General features: G+C 43.6%; 1 protein-coding gene across 2 annotated transcripts; it reads left to right on the forward strand.

Annotated features, from left to right (window-relative positions):
• Nucleotides 1–335: 335 nt before the first annotated feature.
• Nucleotides 336–10,328, forward strand: dapk3 (death-associated protein kinase 3). 2 transcript variants are annotated; one of them, XM_079529457.1, is made up of 9 exons: nucleotides 336–450; nucleotides 3,098–3,208; nucleotides 6,102–6,462; nucleotides 6,885–7,014; nucleotides 7,212–7,260; nucleotides 7,354–7,380; nucleotides 7,505–7,657; nucleotides 7,763–7,808; nucleotides 8,047–10,328. In XM_079529457.1, exons 2-9 carry the CDS (start codon nucleotides 3,147–3,149, stop codon nucleotides 8,581–8,583), a joined length of 1,365 nt encoding a protein of 454 aa, XP_079385583.1. In that variant the 5' UTR covers nucleotides 336–450; nucleotides 3,098–3,146; the 3' UTR covers nucleotides 8,584–10,328. The 2 variants fall into 2 exon arrangements, with proteins under 2 accessions (XP_079385583.1, XP_079385582.1); XM_079529456.1 differs by lacking the exon at nucleotides 336–450 and adding an exon at nucleotides 1,288–1,430.
• The last annotated feature ends 575 nt before the right edge of the window (nucleotides 10,329–10,903 follow it).

Below are 10,903 nucleotides of genomic sequence, written 5' to 3' on the forward strand. Positions count from 1 at the left end.
GCAGTGGTACATTTTGGCATAGACCACAGAGAAGTTGGGCTCTGAGATTGCCTTCTCAAAAATGATGTTGACTCCCTTAAGCCTGCCTTCCACCATGTCGATGTTGAGCTCCCTCACCTGCTTGGTCAGCTATTGGAACTTGCACTCGGTTGAACAGATCCTGGCCTGGGTCATGGCCTCCTCTGTATCCTTGACCTCACGCCTCTGTTGCTTCTGACCTGAAGGCTTCCAGGCCTCCTCCTTGGCCTTGTTGAGCTGCACGTCGACGGACAGAGAGAAGTGGCGACGAGGCCTGTCTCTTGATCCAGCCTGCCTCTCCAAAGGAAGGCCTGAAATCAGAGCCACGGTCCATGCCTCCTGGTAGACGCCTCGGGTTCAGATTTCCCAGAGCCTTCTTGTTGTTGACTTTGTCCAGGATTACATCACTAAAGACTGTTTGGTGAGACTGAGGTTTGTTCATGCTGACTGAGATGAACGGTAAACTGAGAAGGAATTCTCTTCCATATCTGATCTTCTGTATGATGTCCATTATCACCATCACGCTGAAATAGTGTGGTTTACGCCATTACAACTTCAGTATTTGTTGTTCAGGTTATCTTTTGAACATAGTAAAGCATTACTATAGCGTTACGAATAGCCTATTTTAAACCGAAACGCAATATGATTTGTATTTATTCAAATACACCAGATAGGCTACTTGTTTTCTTCTTTTATATGTGTCCATCCATCCACTGTGTAAACTTTTACATTAACACAGTTTTCAAATGTTCACAGTCTAATATACCGGTAATAATCTATGTAGGCTATTGTGACCTTGAAAAATACCTCATTTTACGTTTGACTTCTTGTGAGGCATTTGCCCTGGCTGCCAGATACATTCAAGTGAGACCATACAATCTGTCATGTTCAATCTTGTATGATGAGGTGGAGAAGGATTCACTTCTCTACACACACTACTATGATGTCATTCCATATGTCCGTCCTCCTGGCTCAGCTGCAGTTGGTACTAGTGTCTACATCCGATAGCCTGGAAGGATGTTTTTTTGTTTGTTTGGTTGACAACAAACGAAACAATGATGTTGGCTTATAATAAGATATATATATATATATATATATATAATATATAATAAGAAATAACACGTATGACTTGGTAATAGACTCTCAGCAACTACAATGACAAAGGACAGGTAGTAATTAAGAAAAGGTCCTCTGTGAGAAACTCTGACTGTAAGTCAAAGTGTGTTACCTGACAACCAACTAGCCAATGAAACCGCGACCCGTCCTGCCGGGGCATGGGATCTTAACGTTCCTGGCTCCCCTCCCCTTTTCTGTCTTCCCTCAACCAGCGGATATTTTCCCTCTAGTATCTACTCGGTGAAAGGAATTAATCACGGTTCAACTTCATAACCAAATATCACATCAATCATACTGTAAGTAGTTATCATTTTAATTTGGTTCAAGTGAAAACAGTGACAGTGTTTCTGTGACACAACGCATTTATAAGCCTTTCGGGAGTATGATCAGTTTTGTGTACTTTAGCTAGCATAGCCAGTGGGCATTAATCTATATAAGTAGGTGATGTATTCCCTTAAACAATAACAATTGACTCGTTTGAGGGGCTGGGAATGAGACGCTAATGATACGTCTACGTCTGTGTCTTGCTCTCGCAAGTTTCTTCGCCTGCATGGTCTTATTATGTTATATGTAGCTGAAAGAAATGCAGAGAAAATGCTTTTGGTAATAGTTACCCACTCTGGGCTTTAAATAATGGGAGTCGCTGTTTCCCCACTGTGTCGTGGCATCCCGGAGTAGCGTATCAATTTGAGCAACTATTTTTTTTTGATGGGTCAGTGACTGTTCCTCAGTTAAAACGTTTGCACTGTAAGATACATCGTTCTATCTCAATCGGAGTCCCTTTCATTGGAGATAGCTGGCCAAGGGCAGGCAGAGCCATTAGAGTAAAACAGAGTTACGAAAACTCCGTTCACTTCACGGGGCCAGTCCAATGGCAGCTCTCCTACATAGACAAATAGGGAGTCGGGACAAGTCCTGGACGCGGAAGTAGGCAGAAATACATTGTTGGACCCAGGCAATAGCCCAGCTTTAATGAGTTTAAGATTGTTTTGTAGTAATCGTACAGCATAAACATTACAGAGACTTTAGTTGTCACTGTACAATACTTTAAAACAGTTGGCATGTTACACACATGCCTACAATTGCTCTTATTTGCGCTGCCCTCGTTGAAAACAATGCATTTCAAACTCCAGCTTGTCCCTCTCCAGGCTGCATGAACAGCGCTCGAGCGCTCGGTTTCTGCCCCCTCAATATCGTAACTCTTCAAGGGAAAGAGAAGGTGACGTCAGTACGACTGGTATGCAGAGGTCTGAACTCTGAAAGCAGCCAGAAAGTCTTCAAAACATTCTTTTCTCTCCGGCCAAAGGAGAAGGAGGGCCTCACTAATTAGCATGATTGGTGTTTGTAGGGCTGTTGTGTTAGTTAGGAGTGAGTTCTGGCCAAATGTCATGTGACATTTTGTGATTCTCAACTTTTTTAAATTTCAAGTACCCCCAGTTTGATAGGCAATGGCACCATACATTATTTCTTTCTTTTTACATCTCTGTGGCCCTAAACTATACTGTAAAATCATCAGTGTTAATTTAACTCTCAGTCAGGCCCCTTTTCCACTGGGGTTGAATCAGTTCAGTTATTTTTTCCCTGCCTAATATTGAACCAGTTCACAGTGTTTCCACTGAAAATTAATTGGTTCAGAACTGGAACCAACAAATGGCCGCCAGTTCCATGAAAGAACCAATAATCTAGAACGGAACCAGTTCTAGAACCAAAGTTATTTTGGTGGAAAAGGGGCATCGGGGCACTGTACAGTACAAATGGAACCAAATGGACCCTGGCTTACAGGGTCCGTAACTCAGGGTTACAGGGTCTAACTCTCAGAGTTACAGACCTGTAGGCTGTAAGGGTCCATTTGGACCCCTCGTGGTCCCAACCTGATGTTGAGAAACAGTGTTGTATTTAATCCACGTTGATGTATTTGATCCATGTTGGACTTCAGTGACACCCTTCTCCTTCTTCATTTAAGTGGAAAAACTACGATACCACTCATCTGCATCCAAGTCAGTCAGTAAACCATGGCTGGCTTCAGGCAAGAGGATGTTGAAGTGTTTTATGAAATGGGAGAGGAACTTGGGAGGTAAGTTGTTCCCTCAATGGTAATTCTGTAAAATCACAAAACTTTGACTCTTTCTTATGGTTGCATGATTAATCGGTCATTATGTCGGTATCTGCAATATCAAACCATTATCAAAATAATATCGGTTCGGTTTTAGCCAATATTACATTTTATTATATTTTTAGTTTGAATGTGAAGCTAAAAAGGCCTGATTAATGGCCCCTACACACTGTAGGAGTTTTAAAGTTGTCGGCGAGTCATCAGATCGTTATGTATTTCACACTGCAGGAGTCTTTTTTTTGAGTGGTGCAAACCACTCCAACAACTGGCTTTGTACCCGTGTTTGTTTGTACCAAAAAAATGAGCATGGTTGCTATGGTTAGCAACCATAGTGTACGTGTCCGTGCACAGGTGAGCATGGTTGCTATGGTTAGTGTGTGACGTCACTGACATAGCTGATCAGACTATATAAGACCTTGCACCACTCAGTTCACACGGGTGTGATTTTTATTTTTTAATCGTCTGTCATTATGTCATTGTGGCTTTCACACTAAACGATTCGTCGCAGACTAGGCATCACACACTGCAAGAGTTCACCGATATGCGATCCAGACCCGATATTAATTTATTTTTATTTTATTTATTTTTTACATCTCGCGCACGTGCAGGATGCTGTGATACGAGCGCGAGATCGACACAGAAGACGCCTCTCTCTCTCTCTGTGCATGCCACACTCACAGGAATAGCCAGGCTACACGGCAAAATGTTTGTGACAGCGTGTAGTATAGCCTACGTGGGCTGCAGTGAGACAGGCGCGCACACACACACACACACAACTCCAAAAGTTTGCTCCGATGCGGTTTTATCAACATTATTCAAGTGAAATGAGTTGGTTATGGTTTTATAGACTATTTAACAGCAACATTGGGCTAATATGGCTACCATGTACGACACAGGACAGGTATTTACCCAAGGAATAAAAAGGTATATTATCATCTGATCATCTATCGATACAGTCGACACGACAGACAGCAGTGCTTTGAGCAGTGAGCACAGCTGTCCTGTGCTCTCATTGGCTGTAATACAGGACTCTCTGGACGCGATCGCAACCCAGTTCATACTGTACAATGTCCAGTCGGCGACAGAGCCAAATATCAACCCTGCTTGATATTCAGAAACACTCGGGAAGGCGTCGGCGAGCGCTTTTATCGTCGCTATATCTTCTCGCAGAGCCTTTCACACACAGTGAGAAAAACCTCGGCGATCAATGCCCGATCTTGCGTTAGATCGGGAGTTTTGTCGGCGAGCGCCAAAAATGGTCCCCGACAGCATAATCGGAGCAAATATCGTGCAGTGTGTACGAGCCATGAGGGTGCTGATTCAATCAATGACAGGTAATAACATTGCACTGTTTTGTTTTTAATTCTATAAGGTTAACCCTACTGGAAAATTATTATTTCAATATCGGTATTGGTTTATTTGACCATGCAAATAATAGGATATCGGCCAAAATGTAAATATTTTTGCATTTTTTGCACACAATTTTCTAATCAATAAAAAAAATACTTAACGGCAATGGCGGTTAATGCCGTTTCGCACACGTTGCGGCAGTCTCCTAAAGCTGTTGTATGCATCTTTGAAACATCTCACCAACACTCAAGCGACCGAGCAGGTCTCCGTGAACAGACAGTGGGTAAATCTGCGTCCTATGGAGGGTGGAATAAGCTACGAGGGACCCTAGGGTACTGCCGAACAAAATTCAGAGAAGGTAACCGAGGGTCCCGAAAGGGGCTAGGTTAACCTTAGACCTGTTACAGTAATTGTGATTCTGGGTGGAGATACAGAATTCTAAATCACCATTTTAGGCATGGGGCACTGACAAGTGAAGTCTTTGCCATTCCTGTTTGATGTATTTAAGAATATTGATTAGAAAATGGTGTGCCTCGGTGGGAAGTCGGGGCTGGCGTGTTAGGCTTAATGCGTGGCCTGGTTTGTCCCTGGCCATGTATGTCAGTGTGTAATACCAGTCAAATCCCTGTACAGCTACTGTGTTTAGAAAACATCTGACATTTATTTCATGAATACATCCATTACTAAATATTTTAGTTGGTCGTAGTCGAATTACTGCTGCGAGCTCTGAATGAGTCATCTGACTTCCCACCTTTATATGGAAGTTTAGTTTTCTGCAGTGATGCAGCAAAAGCATGACATCACTGCCCCTCAATGTCCCCCCCCCCCTCCCTCCAGGAGGGTGTTCTCTCTGTAAGAGGAGGGCACTCTCTCTGTATATTTGCTTAGAAGGACAAGTATGCAGGAACTGAACTGCAGAACATTCAGTTCTCTACATCAGTGGTTCTCAACCTGTGGGTCAGGGCCCAAGTTGGCCCCAAATAAGTGGGCCCTGATCCAGAGAAGTAAACAGAGGGTATGCACATGCTTAGTGAGTGGCAAAGTGAGTTTAACGTTGTTTAATCGGATGCGACTTCTCTGTTTGGATGTATATGGGCTGTCAAGGCCAGAAAGTAGTTTTTGCCACTCAGTAGGCGTTCCTGCATAACTTCCATTTAGTTAAAAGTAATTATTTTGTACATAAAAGGTTTCTTGTCTTTATTTTATTTGCAAAAAATTAAAAGAAAAAAAAACATTGATATTGTGGTACCAGACCACATTGCACTACGACTATGTGTAGTGCAGACAGTCTCCGTGTTACACAATAGGCATCATCGGCCAAGAATGTTCCACTAACTATTAGTTGTTCTGGAATCTCAGTATTTACTGTTGAGCCTTCTGGGAGTGAATAAAACATCTGTAATGATCTCAATCATGACTCATCACTTCTCGGCGGTGCAGAAAGGTTAGTTGCATCACCCCCGGCGTGTCGGTAAACTCACCTCTTGACATCTTTCCCTCGCAGTGGCCAGTTCGCCATCGTCCGCAAGTGTAAGGAGAAGAGCTCGGGCTGCGAGTACGCCGCCAAGTTCATCAAGAAGCGGCGCCTGTCATCCAGCCGGCGGGGGGTGAGCCGTGAAGAGATAGAACGCGAGGTCAACATCCTCCGCGAGATCCAGCACAGCAACATCATCACGCTGCACGACATCTTTGAGAACAAGACGGACGTGATCCTCATCCTGGAGCTGGTGTCCGGCGGTGAACTCTTTGACTTCCTGGCCGAGAAGGAGTCTCTGACCGAGGAGGAGGCCACTCAGTTCCTCAAGCAGATCCTGGATGGAGTCCACTACCTCCACTCCAAACGCATCGCCCACTTTGACCTCAAGGTCAGTGCACTCCAGGCAGAATCAGAGGGGGGGAAGTGGTGTTGGACTGGTGGTGGTGTTCACTTGGCAACGGTAGTCATGGTAGCGAGTAACCTTACTGATATGTTAGCGGAAGTAGTCAGTTACTGTTATAAGCCAGTGTTTGGATGTTCCATTTCCTTGAGGACGACAATACGGGTGGTCATACACACACGCCGTGTGTGTGTGTGTGTGTGTGTGTGTGTGTGTGTGTGTGTGTGTGTGTGTGTGTGTGTGTGTGTGTGTGTGTGTGTGTGTGTGTGTGTGTGTGTGTGTGTGTGTGTGTGTGTGTGTGTGTGTGTGTGTGTGTGTGTGTGTGTGTGTGTGTGTGTGTGTGTGTGTGTGTGTGTGTGTGTGCGTGTGCGCAGATTGTAAATGCACCTGTTTTGCCAATTGTCTTTCAGCCTGAGAACATTATGCTGTTGGACAAGAATGTTCCTAATCCCAGGATTAAGCTGATTGATTTTGGGATCGCTCACCAAATTAAGGCAGGGAATGAGTTCAAGAACATCTTCGGCACACCAGAGTTTGTGGGTGAGGTTCTTTTCCTCATACACAGTATTCAGAAGGCATAAAGGAGAAATCTGTCCTGTACCGAAAATCCTTAAATAGCTGATATGCCCTCAGGCAAAATTACATTTTCCTCTAGCTTGTCATCATAAATGAGGGCTGTGTTTTTAGAATTCCACATCTGGCTTGAATTAAAGTGCTCTTTGCTGTGTACTTTACAGCACCAGAAATAGTCAACTATGAGCCGCTTGGACTGGAAGCGGACATGTGGTAAGATCTCAAAATGATTTATTGCTAACAAAACTGTACACTAACTGGCACAACAAAGCCCACTAATGTTTGATCTTTCCTTTGTCTCTGCAGGAGCATTGGGGTGATCACATACATTCTGTGAGTACTGTTTGGAATGTATTTCCAGCTGTTGTATAATTTATGTACACCTAAATGTCTTTGATTGCATATTTACACAGCATTTTCTTTTACATGACTATAATCAAACGTATCTATACATCAGGTTAAGCGGTGCATCGCCCTTTCTTGGGGAGACAAAGCAGGAGACCTTGACCAACATCTCAGCCGTTAACTATGACTTTGATGAGGAGTACTTCAGCAACACCAGCGAGCTGGCCAAGGACTTCATACGCCGTCTCTTGGTGAAGGATCCCAAGTAAGGATGTTTAGAAATCTCTGACCAAGAGAGACGGAAATATTTCTCTGTAATGGGTTATTGAAACCTCTGTCATGTGCCTGATGCACATTTTCTTGTGTGCAGGAAGAGAATGACCATTGAGGACAGCCTGGAGCATCCCTGGATCAAGGTGTGCTATTTACATAATTTCATGACTAATGAGTTTAAAGAGTTATTACCTATTAGAGATGCTATGCTGGTTAAGTTAACAGCAGTACAGTACATCATCATTCATACACACCTATATAGCCTTCATAACCTTTAGCCTTTTATAATCTTGACATAATCAGGACAATGGAAGGATACAGGGTTGTTTTCTATCTAATGAGGATGTGTAATTCCAACACTCACCACTCTTCCCTTGACAGGTGATCAAGAGAAGGAACGTGCGACAGGAGGACAGCAGCCGCAAGCCAGAGCGCCGACGCCTGAAGACCACCCGTCTGAAGGAGTACACCATCAAGTCCCACTCCAGCATGCCGCCCAACAATACCTACGTCAACTTCGAACGCTTCTCCCAAGTGCTGGAGGAGATCGCTGCGGCTGAGGAGGGCCTGCGGGACCTCGAGCGCAACCAGCGCTCCTGCCGCGACGACGTGGCAGCACTGCTGTCCATATACGAGGAGAAGGAGGGCTGGTACAAGGAGGAGAACCAGAGCATCTCCAGCGACCTGAGCCACATCCGCCAGGAGTTCCAGCGCACGCAAGCCCAGCGCCGGCAGAGCCAGGAGGAGGCCCGCTCCACCATGCTGGCAGCCAACGCCCTCAAGCGCAAGTTCGGACGCCTGGAGAACCGCTACGAGGCGCTGGCGGAGCAGGTGGCGTCAGAGGTGCGCTGGGTGGAAGAGCTGGTCAAGTCGATATCTGCAGAAAAGGACAGCATCGGTATCGGCAGCATGCCCTAAGCCGAGCTGTTGTCTCGTATAATATAATATATAATGACTTATCAAGTTCCTCCTGCCCTGGTCTTCTGTATGCTGCTCTGCACAACAGAGTTCATGTGGGCCAGTTGTCATTATAAGCTATGCTGCTGATTCATAAAAACAAATCTCACTGGGGAGAACTACTTCGTCCCTGCTGTATTTCAAGTGTGAAAGAACACAATTCATGAAAAGTCCCATTCCAGTATTTTCTAAATTAATTTATGTTTAAAGGTATTGTAAACTTATTTTAGTGTTTTGTTTAGTTTTTTCCAATTATATTCTTTTATTGAAAAAGTAAATGTCCAAATGTTAAGCTTTCTGGCATGTTTGCATACTATTTAACTATTGATTTGATATATATTTTATTGTCTCCTTGGGGAAATTTGTCCTGTATTTGCCCCAGAAGCAGTGAGCAACCAGAATGGCGTGCTCAGGGACCAACTCTAGTTATAATTCTATGTGGATCCTGAGATTCCCACCATTTCCTAGTCTCATTTAAGCCCACGATAGATGGGTAATTGCATATCCAGCAAATAACTCAAAATTCCTATACTTTTTTTCTTTATTTTTTTCTTAATTTGTTTTTCTTATTTTTTATGGGTGGGGGGGGGGATTTCTTTTATGTTTAGTAGTCATGCTTTTATTGTTAATTTATGTTGCCAGTTTATGCAGCGTATTTGTTATAGTGACATTACCCAGAAATATTTCAAGGCATTCCTTAAAAAGCATTGAAGTTAATGTTCCAATGCTTGAAAAACCATGGGTTTCATGTTGTTCCTGCCTCAGACTGTTGGTCAGTTACGTGGCGCCGCGCTCCGTTTCGCAAAATCACAACTTTACGGGGTAACGTTTGCACAGAATTCAGGGGGAATCTTTCATTATGGAGGAGGTCCCTTGCCATGCAGCTCAGCTTTAACCCATTTTGACCTGAGATCAGATTCTAAAAATGTCTTCTACATCCTGACGGTTTTCTGAAAAAGCTATGTTTCTATGTCAGTGGTTCTTCGATTTTTCAAAAATAGCAGACCTACAAGCTCGTAGCGCGCCACTCGGTGGCGCGCTATGAGCTTGTAGATCTGCTATTTTTCAATAGCTAAAGCACAACATAATGCTAACACCAAAAGGGGTTCCCGCCCCAAAATGGGTTAAATGCAGGTCACAATAAAATGCTCTTATATGTTTTAGATGTAATGCCTATCTTAGGAGATGCAATAAATACTTAAGCTTGATTTATACTTTGTCGTAAAACGGTAGGCAAGCCGTACGACATAGCATGAATTAAGCATTACCTGTAAGGAAGTTATTTAAAATGTGTAAGCCGTTTTTGCAGTGCCTGTGAACTGATAAACCATATTGCCTGTAAGCACTCACCTGTTGTGACATGTTAATTAATGACATCTCTCATGCTCACATTGCTAAATGTCTTAAATGCTATAACTTGCACAGTAGCCTTGCATGCAAAATTATCTGCATGAAAACTAGCAGATTATTTTCATAAGTAGAGTTAGTTTTCATCCTGATTCAAGTCAGTTCTAACATTCTGTGGATTTACATCTAGGCGTCACATTCCCCCTTTTTAGGATAGTATGATCTATTTCAGAAAAAATCCCATTTGCACTTAAATATTTTATTTATCCTAAGATGTAAAAAACAAAAACGACTAACTTGAACATTAAGATGACCTCTCTGGGTTTGTTTGAAATAAAATAACTTGTCACTGTAACCAATCTTGGGTTTTGAACTGGTGTTGTTTGGACATAAGCGTATGGGGCGGCTGTGGCTCAGGAGGTAGAGCAGGACGTCCAATGATCCCTGGGTCGGCGGTTCGAATCCCGGCTCCTCCTGTCCACATGTCGAAGTGTCCTTGGGCAAGACACTGAACCCTACATTGCCTCCAATGAGTCGGTCGGTGTAAGCTTGCCACCATTGGTGTGTGAATGGGAAGTGAGGACGCTGGCGTCGACTGTTCGCTGCTTCACCTTCCAATGTATGAATGAATGAACCATTGTAAAGCGCTTTGAGCACTTGGAAAAGCGCTATAAAAATGCAATTCATTATGTGTTTCAGTCCGTCTGTCTGTCAATCTGTGGTGTAGGAATGAGAAATGAGTCATTTTGGGGTAGGGTTCACGTAGTAGGTGACTAGATGTCTCTCCTGACTGATATGAATTGTGAATGACTCATACTGAGCAGAGTAACCATAGTAGATACACCCAACATAATGTCTGCACAAACATCTCTTGTAAAAGTGTGTTCTGAGTAATATGAGTGAGTTACCCCCTTGTAAAAACTTGTGTACACTT

The sequence above is a fragment of the Electrona antarctica genome, assembly GCF_951216825.1.
Source record: "Electrona antarctica genome assembly, chromosome: 19".
NCBI classification, from domain to species: Eukaryota; Metazoa; Chordata; class Actinopteri; order Myctophiformes; family Myctophidae; genus Electrona; species Electrona antarctica.

Bases quoted from the DNA above. Each gene is read 5' to 3' on its own strand.
- dapk3 (XM_079529457.1), top strand. From the start codon at position 3,147: ATGGCTGGCTTCAGGCAAGAGGATGTTGAAGTGTTTTATGAAATGGGA. The intron at 7,015-7,211 runs GTGAGGTTCTTT...TGTACTTTACAG, and splicing joins CGGCACACCAGAGTTTGTGG to CACCAGAAATAGTCAACTAT. The intron at 7,381-7,504 runs GTGAGTACTGTT...TCTATACATCAG, and splicing joins GGGGTGATCACATACATTCT to GTTAAGCGGTGCATCGCCCT.